General features: G+C 37.7%; 1 protein-coding gene across 5 annotated transcripts in view; it reads right to left on the bottom strand.

Annotated features, from left to right (window-relative positions):
- The window catches only part of CCSER1 (coiled-coil serine rich protein 1), a 624,313-nt gene that overhangs the window by 532,310 nt on the left and 65,042 nt on the right, over positions 1-26,961 (bottom strand). For all 5 annotated transcript variants that reach the window (XM_004941036.5, XM_004941035.5, XM_040699150.2 and 2 more), the window contains exons 2-3: positions 22,693-24,051; positions 18,131-18,318 (exon numbers count right to left, since the gene is read on the bottom strand). In XM_004941036.5, the coding sequence (XP_004941093.1) occupies positions 18,131-18,318; positions 22,693-24,007 (1,503 nt within the window). In that variant the 5' untranslated portion in view covers positions 24,008-24,051. The remainder of the gene's footprint in view (positions 1-18,130; positions 18,319-22,692; positions 24,052-26,961) is intronic.

Here is a 26,961-nt window from a genome sequence, read left to right as displayed (position 1 = left end):
GTGCCAAAAGCCTGTTGATTTTTTCCTCTATTTCAATTAGACCAATAAAACCCATTCCCTATATTGTTCACATCTGTCTGCACTGTGGTGCAGCACATCTTTGATCAGAATAAGTATCACAACATCTGCAGAATTCAGTGCAAGTGGATGATAGATGAATTAAATAAAGAAGAATATTCAATTAATGGCTGACAGATTAGCTGTTATGATCAACAGCCCTTCCAGAAAATATATGTGTAGCCCTTGGAAAAACAGAAAATAAGCTGCAACAAAGAAAATATGAAGAGACATCATTCACCACAACACACTGGAATAATTTCATATGTCATCCTAGCAGGCTACAACAGGACTCCTACTTCAGTGAATATAACCGATAACATGAAATACGTGTTGCTGTCTGCACTCTGCTTTCTTTAATGCATAAATAGTTGTACCAGCTTTACAGAAAACAGATAGCACATTGGAAAACTGCCAGATATGCACAAATTTAGGAAGAGCTACTCTCTTCACTGAGCAAAATGCTAGATGTTCATATCATTAGCATGAGTAACATCTAGGTGCAGCCAATATACTTTGCAGGCATGGATTCATCTTCCTGGGAAATAGGGTGTATTTTACCCTGCAGAACTAAGATATTCAATGCTAATGTAGCAATCAACTACACAAAAAAAAAAAAAAGGGAAGCAAATCTGACCTGAGTATGCTTGCCCTTCTATACCAGTTATTTTCTCAAGAGCTTCATGGAATATATTTTATTTTGTTGGAATGAAACCTTTTCATAGAATCATACAATGGTTCAGGTTAGAACATAACTTACAGATAGCCTAATTCTACCCTCCTGCCCTGGGCAGGACACCCCAAGGCCTTCACAGTCACTTGGCACCTAGCAAGGTGGCAGGGTCTAGAGAGCCAGATTTCATGGCTTACTTCTCTGATGGTGGTACCCCACAGGGGTGTGCCTGCCCACTGGGGCCTAAACCAGAGCCCTGGGGGCTGTGTTCCAAAATGCTCGCTAAGCTGTGCTAGTACAGAGACATTGCTCCAGCACACACTAGCCCATACTCACCCTCAGTGCTGTGCCCATGGGCAGAGCAGCATCACCAGCATTCACCAGCACTCTTCAGTATGTATATTTCTTTGTGCCAAAAATATGCTGAATGAGTTCATACCATTTCAAAGCGCTACCGAATCTTTCATTATTTTGGACTACAACTTATTTTAGCAGTCAGTGCAACATCCAGATAATTTTCAGCACCGCCTTTATCCTTAGCGCACTCCAGCATCAGAGCTCCACCACAAACCCAGTGATACACTGGCTTAAGGAAACTGAAAAGCTTACTTCCCTCAGTAAAAACATCCCTGACACCTTTTATCCTCTCTACAAACATACCAATGCATTCAAGTTATTCCTCTGTTTTCAGCAGAACTGAAATTATAAACAATATTAAAATAATCCAAACAAGCAGCAAGATCAAGAACATCGAAAGGAAATCCATCAAGAAACTCAACAGCACAAATGAGATGCGCTTCAGAAAAAAAAACACACACACACTAAAAAACAAAAGTAAAAGGACTCAGGATGAGCCTTCACCTCACGCCTTCAGCTGATTCAAATGAGTGATTTACCATCTAAAATGCTGGCAGATGTTCAGAGACATCAAGATCCATCAGGGAAAAGACAATGAAAGGTACCTACATTTTTTTGTTTGCAGTGTATTCCTGGACTGCCATCTACAAATCTGTCTCATGACTGTAAACACCTGCCTGTTCAGCCTCCTGAAGAGAAGGCTCCAAAAATGATCTGATGGCAGCCTCTCGGCATCCAAAGAGGGGGGCCATGATTAAGTAAAAAGACTCTTTAACAGGATCTGTTGTGACAGGACAAGGGGAAATGGTTTCAAACTAAAAGAGAGGAGACTGAGACTGGATAAAAGAAAAAAAAAGTTTGTTTTTTTTGTTGTTGTTTTTTCTTTACAATAAGGGTGGTGAGGCACTGGAACAGACTGTCCAGAGAGGTGGTGGATGTCCCGTCCCTGGAGACATTCAAGGCCAGCCTGGACAGGGCTCCAAGCAACCTAATCTAGCTATAGACATCCCTGTTCACTGCAAAGGAGTTGGACTTAATGACCTTTTCAAGCAGCTTTAATGGAAAGAAAATCACCAGATACTAAAAGATGCTCTTAACTGTAGCTACAGAAGATAAACTGAGGCCTAATGGCTGGAAGTAAACATATATTTAACATGAACAGTGGGCCTTCATGATCTTAGTAGTCTTTTCCAACATCAAGTTTTTGATGATTGATTTAGAAATTAGGCTTTTTTTTTTTCTTAAGGGAAGGGAGAAAGAAGAGGGATAACCAAAGGGTAGGTGTTTCATTTCTTCATACTTTTGGTATCATTATTCCAATACAACCTATTGACTATTACAAAGAGGTAAAGAGGTATCTGATAAGATTTTATGGCATGTCCTGTTTTAACAAGTCTAGCCAGGGGATCCAGTGATCTATCTTCTGTTGAAACTTGTGGCTATGTACACACCATGAATTTTTTGACATCACCTCTTGTATACACACAAGTAACTGCTCTGTTCTCTTTTTTTTTTTTTGACCTCGTCTACTGTGAAGTCATATAATGTGCCCTGATACTTGCCTTCTGCTTAGGCCTCACACAACCTCCTATCCCAGTATACACAGCAAAGAACAAAAGTAGACTGGTCTACTGGTCTTGGTCTAGAAATACTATTAGTAAAAATATTTTTCAACAGTGTAAGAAAAAGAATGCCATCATAGAAGGACTCATGGGCAGTAACAGACTTTTTCTTCTACTCATACACATATAACCTTTCAGTTTATACTTAGGAATATTGTTACATACTAATTGAGTTCTGTTCAAACCTATTATTATGGTGGAGCCACCCACAAAAGTAAAAACCATTATGATTTTCATCTGTCCTACATTACGTATTGTTTGTACTTAAAAGAACTAGTCCTTAAAATATCTGTAACAATGTAAATTTTGTAGCATCTATGGGCAAATCCTGCATGTAGCAACAGCATATTAAAACAGAAAACAGGTTTGAAATGAAATCCTAATTCACATAAGGATACGCTAATCCTTTCTGCTCACCTTGAATATGAAAATAACTTGCTGCACATTTATACAAAAATGTTGCCTAAAGCTACATCTTTGAGCCATTGAATACAGAGAATTAATAAAAGCAGAATTTTCCTTTTCTGTTTGCCAAACTATTCTAAACACGAACAAAGCAGGATTGAATCTGTGTATTGTTTACTCAGTTTTGGTAAACAAACATTGCTTGCCATCCTAACAAAGAGACATAATGATCAATGAGTTTGTTCACCACCTTTTAAAACACACACTTATGATTAAATGATGCAATCATGAAAAAGTTTTTAACTCACTCGTAGGGCTATTGGGTATTTCCTCCTCACAACAGCCAGGCTCATGAACAGTTTAGTATTGGCAGCTTCATTTGTTAGCTCACAAAAGAGAGCCCCATTAAACAAACAGAAACGTGCATTACAGAGACAACAGAAGATCCTAAAACCTTCTTATCAGACACCCTACTGCATGGAATTCTTTAAATAAATATTGAACAACAATGAGTATCTTTGAACTTCTCTAGTTAATAGACCTTACAGACCGCCTACAGAGTGGCTATAAATATGCTTGAAGAAATCAGTGTATCACTCCATACCATTCTATAACGCTACAATTGCCTTTGTCATGCAGACTGCATAGAAGGGTGAATACTCTCCAAGACCAAAACCATGCATTAATGGTTTTCCTTTCTTGTGTTAGAAAGCAAAGCATCCCTGCTTGGTTCTATTCTCTTCCACCTGTAGGCCCTTCCAGTAGACAGCTGAGTCCACTTAAAGCAGCAAGCTCAGAGTAGTTTGGCATCCAGCTTCCCAACTCAAGTTATTAAAACAAGAATTGCTGTGATTCATGAACCATGGCTGAATGGCTTGACTATTCCTTTCAACTCAAGTTCAGGATTTGTATTCATCTATCTGTATCTTTTTGAAATAAAAACCTCACAAAGACACCAACATGCTGAGACTCATTGCTTCATCTTAGTGGAATATACATGCAACGAAGAATCTGACATCCAGAAACCCCCATGCTAAATCTGTCTATTCTGAAAATTTCATTTACACAAGTTTTGTGGATCACTACTCACTTTTCAATGGGTTATTTTACTCCCAGCTTTGCATTTGGGCACAGAAAAGCAGTAAGAACATTTTAAGAACTATGTTCTTATTTTAGATATACTGAAAATTATTACAGAATTAAACTTAGATAAAAATGAAACACGGAGGAGCAAAACCCAGCCATTTCCTTTTGTATTCATAAGTCATTAAAAAATAATTTTTGTATGGAGCACGATAGGATGCAAACACTTTTTTCCTCATTTTTCACACCAAACTATTAAACAAATTCATGCTATCCAACTAACACATGCAAGTACATTTGGAAGACATAAGCTTTAAAATCAAATACATTCACAATGCTTCTGCAAAATGTTTAGCATACCAAAAAAAAGAAGTGTCCCAAAAGCATTTATCACTATATTTCAAATACGGTGTAAAATATGTGCATGAAGGAGTCTGTTTAAAAATATGTATATATTAAGAGGGCTTGGCTTTGTAGTCAAGCTATACAAGGTTTTAGATAAAAATAATATACATGTTCACAGGAATTTACGAAAATCTATTTAAAGTAAATTTGCCCTTTCTGAACATATCTTCTTTCTAAACTATAGCGTTTTGTGCAATTAATTTTATTTCTGCTTTCGTCCTACTCTTAGAAAGGCAATAGTTGAATAGTTTTACAGCTGGTATTCGAAACAGATCCTTACTCACTAGTGACAAAACATTTGCTTAGAAGACATACAATTTTTTCATGCTGCAATACAATGATAGAAAATAATTCTCTTAATTTCTTATTTCAGTCATTAACTTAAAAAGTGAATCAGGGTAACAACAAGCTAATATAATACACTGTAGCTTTATAACTAATTTACATTCAGTACACTTTATGTTAGGTAAAAAACACATCTGTAACATGTCCCTGAAAGTCATCAGTATCTGAAGACCAGTTGTAATTTTTTTCGGTCTTTCCTTTATTAATTTTCTCTTCCCACATTATTTTTCCAATTACCTGACATGGGAATGGGAATTACAAAGAAGCTAACTTACAAGAAAAACAGACTTTTCCTAAAAAATAACTTTTGTCTGACACGGGGAAAAAAAGAGAAGAATCTTAACCCCATATCTCTGGTGATCAGTTTAACAGCATAGGCATGCACTAGGCATACTAGTCAGGCACCTATGAAAATCTCTATGTCACTACAAGATCCATCTTACTGATCTCTAAAAGAAGGCTGTTTGACCACACAGTTTCAGCTAACACTGATAAAAAGTTTTCTCTGCTTAACACCCCTGGCTAGTAATTCCCATATACCCACATCACTCGCGATGGTGTAGCGCGACAGCAACAGTAAAATAGATTAAGATGAATTCATCCAGCTACTACTTATTTTTGGCCCGTTTTCTGACTAGCAGAAGCCCTGAAGCATAGGGTTAAAATAGTAAAAATGCTTTGGGGAAAAAAAAAAAAAGGTGAGAAGATCATTTCATAATTCCCTCAGAAATAATGATACAGAATTCTCTTCAAAAGTTCACTTTTCTATCTGCGGTCATATGCTGTCCTGTATGCAATTCTGACCTTAATTAGTTTGCAGTCCTGTTCCCTTCCCCACCCCACCCCCCCGTCTAAATCCACTTAATATAACCTCAGTCTTGCTGTGGAACCATTCAGATAAATTTTAATGCATTGCATTAGTATTTATAGATATTACCCTAAAGAACACGAATGTATTCAAGGAATCAATTCATCACATAAACCTTAACCATAAATTAAAGAAAAATACTTTGTGTTTCATGCCTATAACCTAAGGAACAGAAAGGTAGAGTCTATTGAATAGCTATGAAAAGAGTTGCAGCCTTGTGTCTCGTGAATAACAGGTGAAAGGACAAAAGCATACAGAAAGAGGAATACTGTTGTCTATCGCAGAATAAGAGCAAAATTGTCACAGCAGAAAGAAAGATTTTACCTTGCATGAAGACTTACATTAACAAACAAAGAAAATACTCACAGCACTGACATCTATGTGGTTTAACTTTGATCAGAGTTAACATGAATGAAAAGTATACGGAAGCATTTGTATGAATCAAAATGCAAAAATAATCTTTTTCCTTTTTTCTTGACCTTATATGAGCCTTTAAAAGGGAAAGTGTTTCAAAAGAAAATATATGGCTTTGATAGCAAGATCAAAATGCTTCCCATGTCACCTCTGTTCTTAAAGAGTACTGAAGAGAACAACAACTTCCTAGTCTAGTCTGGAGAAAAAACTCTGATAAAATGTGAATAACAAAAATAAGAAGACTTACACCACCATGCATACTGACACATTTACAGGAGAAAATTTGCATTGCTTCCCTCTTTCAGGTGAAGTGTCTGACAGTTAGTTGCCCACAAAGCATATTTAACAGGCTGCCTTATTTTCCTATAAACAATGTCCTTTAGAGAGAATATTCACAGAAAATAAGACTAGCCTCTGGATTTCAGTATTTCAGGTAACAAGAAGGTTACTATTTTTTTTTCTTGGAAAGCATTTCTGACAGCTCTTGACCTTTTTAGTTCCCTGCTACTTCCAATTCCTGCCTAAATTACAAATAAATTAGAAAAGATAAAAAGCTGCTCCCCTTTCTCCAACTCTTTGCATTGACCAGCTTCCCATCTTACTTTCAGAGCACCGCTACCACGCAAATCTCTCGTATGCTTCCTTCCTTTCTGATGCTTAATCATTTCCTTTTCCACATAACCTGCAGTGAGCAACACCCTGTACTTAGTCCCAGTTTTCTTATCTTCAGTGCTTTCACTCTTATCAACACTTGATAATCTCGCCCATTTCCCAGAGGCAACATAGCCCATCTTCCAACAAGTCTTAACTTTTCATTATCCCCATTCTTTTCTGGATCCATTCTCTCACTTTCCCACACTTCCACTTCTTTCACTCCAGTCTGCAGATTCATAAAAACAGGTCTGCCAAGACAGAAGTCTGCCAAGTCTGAAAATTTATAAAGGCAATTTCATTTAACTGAGTGTTCCATCCCACTGTTTACTCATTTTACTTCACACAACACAAAGTTCACAATGCTTAAATGCTTATTTTAAGTTTTTTTTTTTTTTCAAAAATATCTCCCAAACATTTAAAATTTGATCATTTTGGGTTGGAATAATATAGTCAAAACTGGTGGGTTTTACTTTTATCAGCTGCAACACGCCAAAAAAGATGACAGGAGACTTCTCATGAAAATGCAAACTTTTGATTTATAGAACAGTCAAAACTAGCCCAATTTCTTTTAACATATTCCAAAAAGTTATCCAGTGAAGAATCTCGTAGGAGTCTTTTTTAGCAGACGACATGAGCTTTGCTACAGTGCTGTCTATTTTACTGGATCATATATAACAGGGTGGGTACGTGGGAGTAATTTAAAACACGCATATGAATAAGAGACAATTCAGTGAGAGAAATGGAAGCCCTCCTTTTTGCCCAAGATAATTCCATCTGAGCAAACAGAAACAGACTTTGGTGAACAATCTTCCAGTAGTCCTGGAATAATTAAAAGTTCCAATCGCATTGCAGATGTTCAAGATCCTGAAGCAGGCTATTTCTAAGCATTTTAACTCCCCTCCGTAGCTTCTCTTTGGTACCAAAAACTGGATTGAAAATAAATGCTATAAAAGGAATAGTTACTACTTCTCAAGTCGCATGCTTCTCAATCAGCTCTGAATCATAACAGCTACCCAGTACGCTTACGTCATCTCAGCCAACTATTTGAAACCAAAATTCTTCAAGATCAAGAAAGCTTCTCAAAGTACAAAAATTGAAAGTATATCTGTTTCTATATTAAAAAAAAAATCAAGTACAAAAATACACATTTCTGTTCTGAATTTAAACTGCAATAATTTCAGTTAAGTAAATGACGGTTGGTGAGTTTTTGTGTGCTTGTTGTTTATTTTCTATGAAAATTTAAAAGAAAGTATATTTAAGAATTCACAAGGCCTGTGTTATTTCCATGAACTTTATTAGCTTTATTGAAAGAATGGTATGAATATAAAAAAGGATCTCTAAGGCAAAAAAAAAGTTCTCTAATGCCTCATTCAATTTTTGAAGGATACAATTATATTTCTACTTGTTCATCCTTCATAAGGTGGATTAACCTAGATAAGCATTCCCAAACCTAATTTCCACATATCTATCGATAACTTATCATGCAAAATGTGATCCAGTCTTTAATAGCTAAGCACTCACTTGACTCTCAATCAGAAAACACTGCTCTAGAAGACAAGCATTTGTAGCCTGCAGACAGTTTTTCAGCCACTGCTATGTCCTTAACCCTCATCTAAGATAGCCTCCAGCAACACACTGGAAAGACAAGAGAGACTGCAAACAAGTGATCCAATAAGATTTCAATTTCTTACCTGATTACATTCTTTTTACCAATCAAAGGAACCAAAAGTGTGGGAGCACCCTTCCCTGAATTGCTACAGCCTGAGGAAAAAGAATAGCCTATTTATTCCGAGTATAATGTCACATAACAAAAAGGATAAAAAATAATATATGCAAAAGCACCACACCTTTTAAGAACTCTGTCGACAAGACTGATCTTGGTCATTACTATTTGAGTGATGTATCAAAACAGTAAGGTAACAAATACAACAGGAAATAAGGTACACAAAGAAGAATAGGAGCTCTATTTGTAGCTGCAAAAAGGCCCAGGCAAATTTTCAGCTCTTATTCCCATAAAAACCAAGTGAGTACTAATTAAGGTGTTTTTTTTCCAAGATACTTTATATTCACTAGTCATAAACTTCAACTTAAGCAAATAAAATCTCCAATAACTGTCTCCTTTAGAGAAGTCACCTGCTAATTTCAGTTTTCATATTGTACTTGGCTGAGCTGCTTTGGGTAAGCCAACCTCAGGAAAAAATACTACATCTGCAGAAATGCTTCCATTGCTAAGAGCATCTCTTATGGATGTGATGGTAGACTCCTGGTGCATAAAAGCAATTAAAATATCTACCTTTTCTTACGAAGGATTATTTCTCAACACAACAGATAAAATTTTTTTTCCATGCAAGTATTTTACTCATTGCATAACAAACCCTCCATTTTGAAATGCAAGCACAGTATTGAAATAGATCAGCCATGCACAAAGCCAAAGCGCCTGTCTCCATCAGCAACAATTCTCAGGTTCTCCACACCTGTGTCCCATCTACATATAGAAAGGAGCTAGTACACAAGCACACGGAGTACTTCAGATTGTACTACCTCTTACAATTCCTCCATAAATACCTCTTAGGTTCCTAGTTGCTACCTTTCTCCTTTACACTTGTACATGCGCACTTGCATCTCATGGGAATTCCCTGTCAATCATCTTTTTCCTCTGGCATGCCCAGCTCCATAGCGTAGGAGACGGAAATAACAGAGAGTGAGGGTGCACACACGTAGGAACAACCCCAGTTTCTGTGAGTTCATTATTTCTTACCATTCCATCTTATCAACAGGCAGAGCGTGCCTGGGCAGTGACCAGTGGCACAAGTAAGTTGGAAGAGCAGTAAGAGATATGTCAAGGAGATCTGTTAAGTCTCCCCTACAGCTGCCTGATGCTACATTTTAAACTTGGATTCTTATCTCTCCCCAGTATCAAAGGGCTTGGACTACATATGAGGGTGGGTCATAGGGATTAGTGAAAACAGAGCCAGGATCTGCTTACTGGTGTTCAGCAAACAGGCAAGAGGGAGCAAACAGAAACACAAGGAAATCGTGGAAAAAAGAGAATGAGAATAAACTTTCCCACCCACTCATCTGTCCTTTTTCACTCTAAATCCTAGCTGACACTTTTTTGAGCATGGGCGTAGGACCAGACAATCTCCAGAGTCATCTTCCAGCCTTGCTGACACTGTTCTACTTCTTCTACTGATTAAAGTATTGAAAAGACAGAAGGGACAATAAATTAGACTTGTCAGAGGATTGTTAGATCCATGGTGAAATCCTGACCTCTTCCACGCCTTCATAGAATGACAGACACTGAGTAGAAAGTAAAGATCTCCACCAAACTGACTAGCCTCTTTGGACTCGTAGGTAGCACTACAGAGATTTTAACAGACCACATGCACAGACTGAAGACCTCAAAACAGTCTTTTTCCAATGCCACTACTTAACAATACTGCTATCATATTGGTCTGTACTCTGAACACATCCTTATAGAAAGTGTGATGACAAATAGGAAATTAAAATACAGAAGACCAAATAAACTAGAACAAGTAGTTTTTGGCCTGACAAATATAGCTGTTCAAATATTATCAATCACTATTTCACATTTTAACACACCACAGGATATTTCTGTTGAGAAATAAATCTTTAACTTTACATGGAAAAAGAAATCCTAAGAAATATTACCAATTCAAAAAGAGCAGCTTCAGAAAAAGCTGCCTCTGCACGTTAACAGGAAAAAATGTTCATGGCAAGTACTAAAACCCATGCATTGTGCAATCTACACTTTGCTGTTTGTCAAGATTTTAAAACGTAAGTATTCCAGAAAAACAGGAAAACAAAACAAAAAAAAATGTATGTAACATTACAGAAGACCTGGGATAGTTCTAAAAGTCCAATTCTCTGTAAATTAATTCAGGAAATACTTACAAGTACTCCTATATTAAAACTGTAATAGAAAATATCAGATGAATTAATTCAGTTCTACATTCACTGTGTAATAACACATTCAACGACTACTCTGAGTAATCTGGGATTTACAATTGTTAATAACCTTATTCTCCCTTCTACCAGCATTAACGCAATTTTATTCAACTGGAGAACTTCTACCTATGTAAAAACAATAGTTTACCCTTTTACAGATCATAATGATTGTGTCCTTAAAGAGATGCACAGAACATTACAGAATAAGTCTAAGTGAAGTCTATATTATTTTCAGTTAGTTAATTGATCTCAAGAATGAATTCCAAACATACCAACAGCAATCTGACTTTTTTTTTTTAAACAAACTACCTTAAAAAAAAAAAAGGAGTTTTATACTAAGGACATTAATTTTCCACATGATATTTAACTGAAAACCTTCTAGTTGACCTAAAAATCATAAGCAAAATTCTTAAATCCCAATTTGCTGTTTCCGCTTTTTTGGTTTTTTTTTTTGGTGTTGCTAACAGTATAAGAAAGGCACTGTATCTGTGCTAAATTAAGAACATCAGGTCCAAGCTACTGCTTACCTACAGACAGTAGTTTATTACCATTTAGACAGTACATCCTTATACCGTGAAAGAAATCACAACATTTTTTTCCTTTTAGTGGCTTCCAATTTCCTTCCACAAAGGAAGCAAAATGTCACACTCTTTCCAAGTGGGGGAAAATTTGTTATGTTACTACAAAGCTAGTTAGAAATGAATGCTGTCAAATCCACTTCGCACAAAGAGCGAACCGTTGCCTTACAGGGCTTGCTCGAACAGTTCAGTAAGAATTGATGTTGCTAAGTATTCTCCCTTGAGAAGACCAGTATAGCATAGATGAATTTGAATTAAGCAGAAATCTCATAATCAAATGGCAGTAGAAAATGTAATGCTTATTTTAACTATGAAAAAATCTTGTGTGAACATCACAGATATGAGACTTAATATATGTAGAGCACGTTAACAACAGGTTGCAGTTACTCAGAGGAAACATAACCTTGATAGCTATAAACAAGTTTATGTAGAAGATATTAAAGGAGTGTAGACATTTTGCTCACCTGGTTCATATATTTTTTATAACACCTTTGGTATATCTGAAAAAGACTGCTTTGGTTTGGTTTTGAACCTGAAATGAAACCCCCAAATCCCATATTCTCTCCATAACTTTTCACTCACTGCCTTGGCTGTCAAGAGAGAAACTTATCTGCTGTTAGAGAAATTAAACATCTACATGTCTCCAGTGTGTGGAGAGAGGTAGTGTTTCCCATCAGGCTGTCTTCAAGCCTTTCACAGGTCGCAAAAACAATCATCCTCAATTCCAAGTTTGTCTGCTTGCCACCTACTGTAACTTATGAGCCATTCAACTCACATATATTTGACAGCATCTTCCACCTTACATATTAGATTCCACACATTGCTTACAAATCTCATCTTAGAAATCATCTCAGTACCGACTACCACAATGTATTAAGCAGAAAGTCTGGTCTGCTCTCAGGGAGAAAAGAATGGAAGAAAAATATAAGCAACTTGGAGCAAATAGGAAAATCATTTCTATCTTCTCCAGACTAGAAACCAAGCTAGTTTTATCCACGCTCCATATTTCAACAGACAGTACACGCTACTCAGAACAGAGAAAAATAAGAAAACCATTTCAACTCTTACTCCCTCACTCTTCAAGCAGCCTCAGATGTACAGCCTGTGCTACCTCCTTAGGAAACTGGTGAGAAGGTGGTCTCCTCTTAACCTCCCCTTCTGTATGCTTGACAAACACATTATCTTCAGCCTCTCATCACAGGACATACCTTCCAGCCATGCTACCAGCCTTGGTGCCCTCCTTCAGGCACACTCAGGAATCTTAACATCCATTGTAAACTGTTGGACAAAGAACTGCATACAGTATTCAAAGTGAAGCTGGACCAAGGGTAAGTACAGCTAGATGTACCTCTTCCAATCAACTAACTGAATTGTGTTGAATTCAGGCCCTCCTATTATCAAATGGAAGCCTGCAATAGCCTGTGAAATACTCTCCTGGATTCAATTACCTTATTATTCCACATACTGTTTCAAAAGCATGTTGTAAATATATTTACAAAGATGTTGGGTATTCAAAGTATCCCTGCATTATAAGTGTAGTGCAAATGTGAGGAAAAGGGGGCTCTGCCTGTGTTAGCACAGGATGGATAAGAATAAAATCTTTAGTGACCTAGTACCAGCGCACATCTTGGAAAATGATCTCACTTCAGTACTGTGTTGGCATTTGTAGGCAAGGCAAAAGATGAAGTGAAAACTGTGATAGGAAAAGAAAGTTTTGTGACAGCCGCAGTTACTCCAGTCAATGGTAGGCAGTGTGGGAGAAAGCGTGAATACAACTGTTTGATGGTTTAACAAGTGGGCAATGAAGACTTGCATCGCTGCTAAAGGTGAGGGAAAAAAGCTGGAATGACCTTAGGCCATAGAAGTCCTTTAACTGGAAAGAAGTTTTATCTGATACATTAGAGTCACCGGGGAAGAAGCTAAGTATGGAAGGATACAGTCAAAGCCACACTATGGATAAAAAAATGCAGATCTAATTGAATTGACACAAATAGGCAAGGCTGCTTTGCTGCAGGCAAAAGAAGAGAAGGCAGAACAGAGTGCAAACATACAAAATTTTACCTGCAAGGATGAGAACTTGTGAGTTTGTCATTTCTTAAATTGAGATACAACATTCAGGCAGAATTATAATATGAGAAACTGAAGAAAAACGGGCTCAAGTGAATGCCCATAGAGAGAAGTGAGAGCCTACAGAACACAAAAGTCAGCAATAATGTTCACTCACCAAGAATGTAAAAAGCAGAAAAATTGGGTCTGTTTTAGTTATGTAATGCATGTGCTGACACAGTGTGTGCAAAGGAGCAGTCACACAGTCAAATGTTTTTTTTGTAACACAGGGCCACAAAGACATAAAGGCATGTATCAACTGTCTCATTCTACTACATACAGTCATTTCTAGACAGAACAAAAACATGCACGTGCTTAAAGCATAGAGCAGCACAAGTATTGAGCACAGTGGTCTAAGAACTGCAGAAGTCCTCTAAACTTTGTTGTGTTTTTGGTTCGTTGTGGTGGTTTTTTTTTTTTTTTTTTAAGCCTATAGTGACATACAGCAATTTTCATTGACAACTTTCTTTAAAACAGTTTAGTTCTAACGACTGACCTATTTAAAACTGGCATTTCAAATTCTTTACTTTTTGTTTTTGGGGTTTTTGTTAGTTTGTTTTGTTTTAAGAGCTATCTATATTCTTTTAAAAATCTATCCTTTATTACTGATGAAAGTGAGACCTGGGACAGTGATCTTTTCACATCAGACACCTCTCATAGAAGTGATGGATCATTTTGTTGCTCCAATTAACCTCAACTTCTACTGTTAATTTTAAGTATTCCAGCACATCAACTCTTTTGTCCCTGATGATCGTAAAAGAAATTACTTTAAGTGATGCTGGGGCTTGATCATATTATTTTAAATGTGATTGTTATGGTTCTCTGTTATACCTCAACTGCTCCAATTTCTGTTCTTTTTATTGGTCTTGCAGGGGTGCATATTTCGGGTCATTCAGGCATTTTACCATGCTGTCTAACAGTTGTCTCTTGGCGTTTTTTTTCCCCTAAACAACAACAACAAATTCTTATGCATTGGAAAGAAGGAGCTATAGGAATAAGGAGGACAGACACAGCCCCTATCAATCAAAGATGTAGTTAATTTGTCTCCATGTTATGTATATGTACTTAAAGTGGTAACTGATAATGTAATGGTCTGAACATTTTAATGCCCAGGGTTTCTATCAAAATATTAATCTCTTTAAATGGCATCTGTATCAACCATGTGCATTTGAAAGGATTTTATTATACAACATGGACTAGACGACAAAGCGTTCCAAAAAATATGCCCTGAATTTCAGTTTTCATCTTTTGTTTAACTTACTAATGCTTGATTCTCAAACAATTTTTGGTGAAATATTGACATCTTGTGGCATAAATCAGTCACTGCAAGAATGGCTCTCAAAGCAAAGTCTATTCTGATGAAAACATACATAATTAGTAGTCTGAGCAGTTAATTTCACCCATCTGTTTCAGTTCATTATTTACACTGCTAGGAAGTCAGCACATTTGCAGAGTTATTCTGAGGGGTTTTTTTTTTCCATTACACATCCAGATTATTAATTAACTTTCAGAACCTCACAAATGAATCAATGCCACTGTTAGAGGAGCTGGCAACCCTCTTGGTAGGTTTGACACATACTGTGGGAGACTGACCTATCTAAGCCTTTACCTGTTGTCTCAGAACAGAACACTACCATCATGTAAGCTTATTACGTTGAGAGAATTGTTTAGGAGGAAGCACAGTTTCTCAAACTCTCCAATCTCTGAGTGGGTTTTTTCTCCTCCTCTGTACAAACCTACCATCCCCCCATTATTGTTTCCTGTTCCCCTCTAAGCAGACAGCAGAAGAATCCCATGCTGTATGCCAACAAGAACAAACTATCTGGCAAGAGCTAACTTTCTTTGATTTGTGAGGAAAGGGTTACCTGTGATGACTCACCAGCAACAATTTGCTACTGAGGTGTTAAACATGAACTGCTTGTGACAAGTACAGTGAAGAGACCTTCAGTTATGTATTATTATGAACATGTAATTCCTTCAATTTTTAATTCCTTTTCCTTTTAGGGAAGTCTGTTGCTTCTTTTGCCTCCTTTTTTTTTTTTCCTTAAAACTTTCTTTTGTTTTTTTAAATATTGAAGATTTAATCTAGCATTTCTCTGAACATATGAAGATAGTACCTGTATGTATTAGTGGAAAAGCTGAAAGAACTTAACTTTTACTCATGGGCAGGCACAGCAGTTGTGACACAGAACTGGTGGTGACTATGCTACAAGCAAATACTAGTGAATCTGAGGACAACCTCATTAATGTAAGTTAAAAGAAACAACAACAACTAAAGTAGATTTCTTGCACAACATATGAAAAAAAAAGTCCCAAATAACACATGCACACTTAGTCCTTTTCCTGTTGTTCAAGTATTGTCACCTTCCCTGTTGCATCATCAGTACCAGGCCAAACAATGAAGTATTAACACATCAGCCTAGTCTAGTATTTAAATAAATGCAAAGATCAGCCTTATAGCTCAGATCTAATGAGTCAAATAGGGTTTAAAGTCTTAAGACAGAGCAAGTGAGCTCTTCAGGGCAGAAGTTACATCTGCATTAAGTTCCGTATGCCTACATGAAAACAGGAGCTTTTAATGTCACAGTGTTCCGGTTTTGAAATGTAAGATACACTGATATTTGGATGTGAACTCACTAAACAAACATGCTGTAATTAAAAACTTTGATAGCACAAAGGCTTCATCTACAATTTAGTAATTATTTCCATCTTGCTTCTTGGAGTGTAACAACTGAGTGAATTTATTTAAAAAACAGGTGGCATTTTTGAAGTTGTCAACATAAATTTTATTTTATTCTTAATCATATGACAAGCTAGCAACAAACTAGAAAGGAGGGAGAATAGCAGATGTATAAAATTAAATTTGTCAATACTGGTAAATCTGCACAATATGATAATGCTGAGGAAGGAATAATCCTGTCATTCAAGTAGGTAATCCACACTCCACAGGTCATACAAAGTGAGTCAAGTGTTCATGTAAAAGACATCAAGTAACACTGTTTCAATTGAGTGTTTCAAAACAGCGGTACATTGGCCATACAAACCTGTACAGCATACCAAATTGTTTTACATTGGCTGCACACAGTAATAATGTCTTCTATAATGATGCCATTTTCTCCTGCTGTACAGAGCAACACTGCTAAGTCTATGAATTAATGTTTAGATGGCACATTTAGATGTGGGTGAGATTTATCACGACGAAAAGACAAACTTCACCATTTTTTAAGAAAACCCCAATTCAAACTGGGGGGTAATCCACGAAGTAGTATGGGTGAATCTGACAGGGATAAAATTCAGGCTTCCTTAAGTGAGAGAGAAATAACATGCTACCTTCAGTGGCAGACAAGGTAACATAGTCATACGCATTACCTAAATAACAGTATCATTTGTTGAGCTTTTGTGCCTGTCTGTAAAACCAAAAGAACATGCTGTTTTGGAATAACATGCTTCGGAAATCTAGCATGAGCTTGCAAAAATTAGTTTCACATTTTTGAAAAAGTGCAAAAAAAAATCTCTCTTAGAAAACACAGTTGTGTTTGCATCGGAGTCTCTTAGAAAGGTGCTTGGTCCTAGACCGTAACAACACAAGGACTGTTCAGTACTGTTAAGTAAACCCAAAAAGGAAAAAAAAGGCCTTTCTTTATAGATTTATTTAGCAACATTGGGCAAGAGTAAGAAACTTTGGGATTTCTTCTTTCTATAGAAAATTGTTTTCAAATATAAGCACCAATGAATCTTTCTTCTTTCAATTAGAATATCAAATAAAGTACTTCAAACTCACTCACAGGAGCTGTAAAACTTATTTTAGTGATTTATAAAAGCTGAAGAGTGGATGCCATTGTTGTATATGTTTGATCTTAGTATCTTTTTTTCCTTCTCACCTGAAAGTACATGCACACATACAAATTACATTCATCTTAAAATGTTTATTCTCACTCCCTATAGAACAGCACGTAATGTCAGTTGTTTCCTTCTATTACTATTCCACCCTACAAAGTTTCAGAAGCACTGATCCACATCAATCTGACCTGTCAGATTTCCCAGTCCTAGTGATTTTCCAGGGTTCTCAGAAAGGAAGATTTCCTCTCCCTCCTTACTCTGCTCTCAGGGTGAAAGCACTAAACATTCTCATCCATTTTGAAAGGGACTATCCAGACCTTTCCATAATGAGCTTCCTTACCAAATTCCTCTCTACATAACTTCTCAATTTCATCTCATTCACATCACGTATGATTCCATGAAATTCCGTGAAGTAAGAACAACAGTAAAACTAAAAATGTTGCCCACTGTAATACTTTCAGCAATATTCATACTGAATTTCGCTGTAGTTAACTCTTCCAGCATTTTTATCCCAGGCAAATCAACAAAGCACAACTACAACAAGCTCTTCACTGTAAACATACAATACTTTTCACAGTGTCACAGCCTGAAAAAAGAAAATACTAATTTTCATCTCTGCACTTCAGCCTGAACCATATTTTGGAAGCTCAACTCAGCATTTAAGTTACTTATTATCATCTTGCAAATTTGCTGCTCAGTATAGCTGCACTAATAAATGAAATAAAAAAAAAAACACGCACAAGAATCAACTCACCATGCTATTCATTTTTGAAGAGGATGAGCTTGCTCTCTGCTTCCGTAGACTGTGAAGCTCTTCTGCATTGCCATCCTTTGGTTTTATGATCAGTCGACTGCTTCCAGCAGTGCCTTCCGAGGAGGATCTGAGTCGCTTCTCCATAAATCTGCCTTCTCGATATGGACTGAAGCTATTGGCGAGATCAACTACAAATAGACAAGCAATCAGCAATCATCACAGAGAATTATTCTCTACAAATATTTTCTTACAGAAAACACTTGACTTTAAATGCTTAGCAATGCATCACATAACAGTCTAACAGCGATAATTTCAGTAAGGTATCCTGTAGAAAACAGATCCTATTTAACTAAATAAAAGCTTAGCCTTTCCTTCCTTTCTCTCCTTATTATGGAAAATAAAATAGCATAATATCCTGGTTATATCGGTATTCCATATCATGACATCATGCAACAGGCTTTTGGGTATAGAGACATACGTGCACTGAGGAGCTGTACTTCCTAGTTTCATGTTCTCTATAGCAGTCTCATGCAAGTTCTATTTCTCCACGAGAAAGATACACCAAGATACACTACATTTCCCAAGGGCTTCCACATGACCTATGATTCCTGGTGACAGGGGTGAAGTTTTTTCCAGGTTCCAGCAGCCCATCAAGCAACAGCACGGTCATAGCCGCCGCCTTCTCTCTCATTTGAGTTATTAATCGTAACTCTCTTATTATCTTACATTCTTTTACCATTTGTAGTAAATTTGTTATCCCTTCTCATGTTAATTGGGTCATTTTTCTTCCCTTCTCCCCAGAAGGGGAGTAAGGGGTCCCCTTGCCCTGTCACACTTGAAACTGTGACACAAAATAAATGCAACACTCATGAAATTTCTTCTGCCTTTTGCAAGAGAGCAGACATTAACAGCATTACAAAAAGAAAAAATATGTATCACAGAACTATATAAGCATATATTAAGAAATGTATTACATGTCCAATCTGGTCAGACATTCAAGTCACATTTATGACACTGTCAACAATGAAATCTGCCCTGAGACTAAGTACAGAAGAGAAAGTACTTATTGTCACATAAAGTGTACAGAAATACTGTACATTGGCACCCAGTTTTAAATACTATTCAGTGTTCAAAACAGTCTGTTGGTAACAATACCAATACTTTTAATTACATCCTTCCAAACACTACAAACTTTTGCTATGCTCATTTTATTTCACATAGCAGGATTTTCTGCACTTTTTCAGCAGTCCTTAAGTATGCTTGATCACTTTCTAATTTTAAATACATTATTCACTACACAAATTGGGGGAAAAAAACGTGCATTTGGAATAGAATTAAAAAAACATAATTAATCATCGACTTCTAAGAACTGCAGTATTAGCTGTAGTGTTTCAGTGAATATTAAGTTCATTTACAAAAGCCTATTACACTTTCAACACAAGTTAGCTGCCTTACAGGAATACAGCTCAAATATACAATTGCTGATGCATGATTAGAAATGCACACTGAATTTGAAATTCATCACTTTGAGATGCTTCTCATTTTTCATTGTAACTACTCCACTCTATTAAATCAGATTAAGTGTGAGCCCATTTCACAACTGAGCCAAAGACGACAAGCCAAAGTGCTCAGAACACATAACATACTTAAACTGAAACTTTTTTTTTGTCCCAGCTGAATAATCATAGAATCATCATAGAATGGCCTGGGTTGAAAAGGACCACAATGATCATAGAGTTTCAACCCCCCTGCTACTACGTGCAGGGTCACCAATGACCTGGCAACCAAGACCTGGCTGCCCAGGGCCACATCCAGCCTGGTCTTGAATGCCTCTAGGGATGGGGCATCCACAACCTCCTTGGGCAACCATGAAAGCTTATTTAGTGGGTTAATTTGACATTACATAGCCATTTATGAATGTGATGCTCAACAATCCGGTACAGTGAAAAACAAACAAATGAAGAGTAACATCACTTTTGATTGCTTATAATCTACATGACTAAGTAAATGTCCAGGTTTCTCCAGGAGAACAACATGAGAGACAGTGTCAAAGGCTGTGCTTAAGTCTAGGTAGACTGCATCAACAACATTTCCTCATCCACAATGCAAGTCACCTCATCATTGCAACATGGTAGAGGGAGGTCAAGTTGGTCAAGTAGGACATGCCAAGCTGGTTAGTCATCAACCCCTGGTTGGCTCCCAAAAGCTGCGTGATCACAAATCAGATGATGTGTTCTATAACCTTCTCCAACACTGAGGTCAGGCTTTCCCTGAATTTTCCTTCCGACCCTTCTTGTAAATGGGTCTCACTAGAAAGTCTTCAGTCATCTGGGACCTCTGCAGCTGACTAGGACTTCTGAGAAATGATGAAAAGTAGCTTGGTGAGCACTTGCACCAGTTTCCTCAGTACCCTCAGGTAGATGGAGAGTGGTCGCCAAGCCACGCTCCAACATCCTTTGGCAGTCCTACTAACTGGGGATGACGCAGTGGATTGGAGACTGGCAAATGTGACACCCATCTTCAAAAAGGGCTGGAAAACATTCCTGGTAGCTACAGACCTATCAGTCTCACCTCGGTGCCGGGAAAGGTTATGGATAATCTTGGGAGCCATCATGGACCAGTTAAAGGTCAACCAGGGGATCAGGCCCAGTCAGCATGGGTTTACGAATGGTAGATCCTGTCCAACAAACCTGATTTCATTCTGTGACAAGGTGGATGAAGGTGGGTTAATGCCAAAGGTAAGGCTGTCGATGTGGTCTACATGTGTGGCTGGAAAGCTGCCTGATGGAAAGGGATCTTTGGTGTACTAGTGGACAGTCAGCTGAATATGAGCCAGCAGTGTGCCCAGGTGGCCAAGAAGGCCAATGGCACTCTGGCTTCTATCAGGAATGGTGTGGTGAGCAGGACTAGGGAAGTAATCCTGCCCCTGTACTCGGCACAGCTGAGGCCTCGCCTCGAGTATTGTGTTCAGTTTTGGGCACCTCAGTACAGAAAGGACATGGAGATGCTGGGGCAGGTCCAAAGAAGGGCAACAAGGCTTGTGAAGGGCTTGGAAAATATGCCCTATGAGGAGCAACTGAAGGAACTGGGGCTGTTTAGTCTGGGGAAAAGGAGGCTGCAGGGAGACCTTCTTGCTCGCTTCCAATACCTGAAAGGTGCTTACAGTGAGAGTGGGGTTGGACTCTTCTCAACGGTGACAGGCGACAGGACGAGGGGAAATGGCCTCAAGTTGTGCCAGGGTAATTTTAAGTTGGATATTAAGAAACACTTCTTTACTGAAAGGGTTTTAAGCACTGTAATAGGCTCCCCAGGGAGGTGGTTGAGTCACCAAACCTGGATGTGTTTAAAAACCATTTGGATGTAGTGCTCAAGGACATGATTTAGTGAAGGGTTGTTAGAGTTAGGGTAGTATGGTTAGGTCATGGTTGGACTTAATGATCTTTAAGGTCTTTTCGAACCTGAGTGATTCTATGAGATCCCATCCAATCCCATAGATATGTAATAGTCTAGGGGAAGAGCAAATCACTGTTTCCTCCTGAATTACAGGGAGTATTATTCAGAAGAGTTATCCCATAAGTGGAACTTTGTGCTTCCTTAAACATACTTCACAGCTTCTATGATATTCAGCTTTTCCTGACGAGACTTGCAGACCAGTGGTACAAATCTGGCATAAGTTGAAGCCAGCAGATGCCTGTATTTAAGCAGCATGATCTAGGCTGAAGCGCATGGAAAACAAAGCCAAAATGACTGAAATTGTACAAGTTATCAGATACCACATCTCAGGTTGATAATATAGTTCTTTTAATCAGAGCAGCGAATGATTTTCTTTGAGATTTTAGTTACAATTTTCTATAGACTGAGATCCAGGAATAGCTTATTCACTCCATCTTGTTAGTATTTTCTAACTCCTTTTTGTAAGCTAAAGACCCAGCTGCTACTTAACCTTCTCCATTACATAATCTATGAATTGAGAATCTGCACAGTGCTGTTTCAGAGTACAATAATATATTGCTGTTTCAATCTGCCATGGTAATATTTCCTCCAGACTACTTTACAGCATCATCTCAGTAAAAGCATGTGAACATCAGGAACTTTTGAAACATAGAGTATTGCAAGATACGAAGTAAATTATTGCTCATAATCAGCTAAAGGAGTTCTTTTTTGGCATTTTTCCTTTTGACAAACAATGTAAGTCTTCGACTCAAGTCCAAAATATGCATGCCTCAAAAATCCCAGAACTTCCATTCAAGAAGAGGCAAGAATCAATATTCTTTCTTAATGCATTTTCTATCAAAGGAAAACAGATACCAACATCACTGATGGATGTTATTACTATTAAATGGTAATGAACCCCCAAAAAATCAAAGGCTTCCGTTTTATACCTCTTGTTTTTCTGATTTAAGCTTGATTTGGAAGGAAAGAGCAATTCATAACTTTTCATCTTTCCAGACAGCACTGACAAATACTTTGGACCAAACAACCTCTAAATCGTAACTCAGTAAAAAGAAAGCAAGCCAACTCCAAAACAATCAAACCTCACAATTAAATAACTGAGTACATACCGTTAGGATGGTTTGTTTCATATCCCTGTTGTGTTCTAAAGGACTGAGGTTCAGAATATTGAATAATCTTAGGTTCCATTACAGGAATTGTTTCTCTTATGTGCTTAGAGAACGTGTTTTCCAATTGGTCCTCACTCAACTCCTTTGCTGCTGGCGAGTGCAACCCCAGTTCTTCTTTATGCTGTAACGCAAAGGTTTCTATATTCAACTTTGCTGAGTTCATTTCTCCTTTATGCCTGGCATCTGTAACACAAAGTTCATTGGCTTGCAGTGATGCTTTTGTTTGAACAGCAGCTGAGGTTTTGAACAAGGTATTAGATTCAACACTACACAAGCTTGCATGACTTGCAGGAGATACAGAAGCGGACTGGCAAGTACTTCCCACATAATCCGTTTTCTTCAATGGAACAGCAGCAGGATTAAAGATTATCTGAGAGGTAGAGACACTGTGGCCAAAATCCTCTTTAAGCAACGCTCCATTCCCACTGCTGGGCAGAGCATCAACCTCCGAAACAGAATCCTCCGTCAAAGTTATGAAGTCAGAGGGGGTCTGGACAGCCGTGAGGTCAGCTGAGAGCAGTGGAGACTGCAAAGCACTCCCCATGCACTCTGTCACCTCAGCTGAGCATGGAGAAGGGGATGCAGCAATCACTGGCTCGCTTTCAACGTAGGATTTTATCTCCAGCATGCACCCAGTCTGAGGCACAGAGGAAACTGATTGACTCTGTGGAACCGGTTTGGAAAACTTGTAGTGTGATGAGAAAGATTTAGGGAGCAGTTTTCGTGTGGACTGTTTGACAGAGCAGCGGCTCTGCTCCTCCACAAAGCCAGAATCGTCACCCTCATTTTTGCCAGAGCTTATGCAATTTATAAAGACATTTTTATTAGCTGAAGGCTCCTTTCCCTTTTCAAAATCATCCGTCAAAGACCTTGTTATCTTTTTGCTGCGAGAGCTGCCAAAGCTAACCGAATGCCTTCCTCTGCTTTTAATGTGTTCCTCCAGGCACAGTTTTTGAAAAGTGCTGAGAGAAGGCTGGGCACCATTTGAGATGTTAACATTCTGGCTGGCGGCATCAGGCTTTTGCTCCCCCCCTTTCTTGTTATGGAAGCTAATGGAAGGAGTTCGAAATATGCTCCGGCGCTTGCCTGTGCTCCCTGAGCTGGAGTTAGTGCTGGATGGGGAGGAGGTGTGCACACCCACAGCGCTGGCAGAGGAAGGCGAGGAAGGGAGGGAGTCATGTCTCCGGCTAATACTTCTCCTGAATATTGGCAACCGAGATACTAGAGTTGATCGCCTGGATCCTGAGTCCCCCATCAGGGCACGAGGTGTTCACACTTCTTCACAGCCAAGAAATTAATCTGGGGTGAGAAAAAGAAACAGAATAATAATTCAGCCTAAAGGCCAAATGAACAAGTTTTAAGTCAGCCAAAACACCTGAGACATCAACATCTACCTTCTGTACAGCTCCATCTCATTATATATTAGAATTTCACTTATTTTTGTTCTGCAGTGCCAAAATCCTAGTAATCAAGCAAAGATGTATATCTTGTGTAGAATGTTTTGAGCCACAATTGTATACATTATGCAGTGCATCTCATACTGGGTAACAGTAGAAACCTACATGACACACAAATATTTCACCCAAATATCCTTTGTTATGTAAGTTCTTAACAAGTCTCCCTATAAAATACAACCTCTCTGAAAAGAGATGATTGATTTTTCTGCATAAAGTGAAACACGATTTTGGTTTCCTAAACATTCATTTTTGCAAGAAAAATGAACAAGATTTAAAGTTTCCAATCTTGCTGTTCAGTTGGATTTTTAATTCCTTTATGTATTCCTACTAAAGGTAGTACATACCATCTTTGAGCAAACAAAATGCTAGTGTTGCAATCAGGCTCACCAACACCCATTCTTCCTAGAAAACGTATAGTTCTAGCAATTCACTGTCAAAATGTATGACCATGTTGATAGATTTGAACTTTAAAATTCCATTTTAGCAGTTGAGTAAGAACCTCTTGAAGTCGCTTTTCTTGCGAATCAGATGTTTTTGCCCATTTTTCATAATCAGCAAAAAGTGTTTTCTACACACATTTAGTGTCTTAATATTTAAGAAATAAACGCTTGTATTAACAGCATAGCAGATACACAACAATAAAACTAATCTTTACAAAATACAGAACAGTTGTTCCTCCTTTTGGTTCCTACCATATTAAACTACTGTGGTGAGTGACAGGACCACTGAGAGAACAATAAAACCAGATGATATGATCACAAGAACAAGAGAGCTGTAACGCCTGAGTGCAACTTCCTCAATTGCAAGCATTCAGCACATAGGAAAAAAATATCAGGTCATTTATCTAAGCAGAATTTGTATGTCAAGGACAAAAACCAAATTCATTCATCTAATGAGCAATTCAATATACTTTATGTACCTACAACAAATATATATGAATGGTATATTTATATAGTGTTATGTATACACATACAAACATACATATACATACATATATTAAATGGGTACCTATAATTACATCTATACTATATTACTGTAAAAGAAAGAGTAATGATTAAGCTTAGAGATTTTGGACTAGACAACTTTGTCAGCACGGCTCCAGTCTGAATGTGCACTATCAAGCAGCCACAATTTAAGTAGCATCAGGAATTAATTAGGTTTTCAAGCTTATGAAGTGAGACACAGCTTGCAAACAGCCACTGATTTCCAGAACACACTGGCAATTACAAGCTAAAACTTGAGCTGGATAATACTGAAGTCCAGCAATTGAATTGACACAAATTTGAATTCCAGTCTTACAGGGATAGAATTGGTTGTACAGGCAAACAAGCAGGTTATTAAAATAGCTTTGCATCAAGTAAACCAAGTGACACAAGGCCTCTGGTATGCAAGGCCCCTCATGTTTACAATTCTAAGAGAAAAAGTACTGGCAGCAGCGGAGAGAATCCAGGCCGTCAGGTCACGTGAGAACTTACGTTGCACTACATTCTTCACCTGCCCACAACTCAACCTACTGAAAACACACCAGAAAGCTCCATGCAGCCCCCTCCACACAAACCTATTTTTAACCACCTTCAGATATATCGTGGTGTTGTTGGTGGTTTTTTTTTTTTTTTTTTTTTTTGGTTGGTTGGGTTTTTTTTTGCTTTTGTGAACATGTGCTTGCAGGCATACAGATGTGTGCAGACAACACAGGAATATTCAATAAAACTATGAAGGCCCTTCCTAGTATTTTAATCAGATATCACAGGCACTGAAAAGAGCTTTTAGAATGTAGTTTCACAGCTGCAAGAGATAGGCCAAATATTTTTAAAATATATTAAACTGCTATAGACTTTGTTACGCTCAAACAAATCATGATTCACTCCCGTTGTCTGCTCTCAGGCCCAGATCTTAAGTATCAGTTCATTGGAGATCAAGCCCTCCTATTATATAATTAGGAAATTAACTCAACTGGGAGCCAAAGGAAGTATAAAAAGGACAGGAAAAGCACATGTTGTAATTCCATTTGCAATAAGAAATCTGTGTCTAAAGAATAATATACATTATTCCTATCAACCAATCCTAGTGCTACAGCCCAGGTGGTAGCAGTTTTTAATGGAATTCCTTGCCTCTAACAGCAGATAACATAAATGGCATTTGCTCATTCGTTCTTCCTTGCCTCTTGAAGGCAGAGCACACACAGGCTGTCAACACTTCTATCATCCAGGCAGCAGAAATCCTCACACATTAAATAAGCTCATTACAATAAGGTATAAGCTTATTATAATCAAGTATAAGCTCATTAAAACATTTACCATTCTTTCTAGGGAAACAATGGCTACCATAAAACATTTCTGAAAACAAACACAGTCATGTATACAGGAATGCTTAATTGCATATATGGGACAATGTTAAGTGCCAAAATTCAGCATTGAGTCAAAATGACTGTTCTACTTGCAATATATGAAAGAATATATATTGACATACACAAACAGTTAAGACTTTTTTCCTTAATTCAAAAGGCTTATAAACTGCCATCTATGTTCTATTATTAACTACATTAAAGAGGTGTTGCTCCCTTTCAGTCTTCACATCTACCTTAATTGTGTTTACTATTTTATAGCAGTAAATCTTAACAAGTGAAATTCAGTTCAGCCACATTATTATTCTCTACACAGCAAAACGTTTATTCTGTACCAAGCCACTAATTTTCTATATCCGATATTCTTAGTCCAACTGACAAAAGATCTTAAAAATAAAGGAAAAAGAA

The sequence above is a fragment of the Gallus gallus genome, chromosome 4 (assembly GCF_016699485.2).
Source record: "Gallus gallus isolate bGalGal1 chromosome 4, bGalGal1.mat.broiler.GRCg7b, whole genome shotgun sequence".
NCBI classification, from domain to species: Eukaryota; Metazoa; Chordata; class Aves; order Galliformes; family Phasianidae; genus Gallus; species Gallus gallus.
Note: the sequence above shows the minus strand (reverse complement) of the source record. Positions and strands in the feature narration are given on the sequence as shown.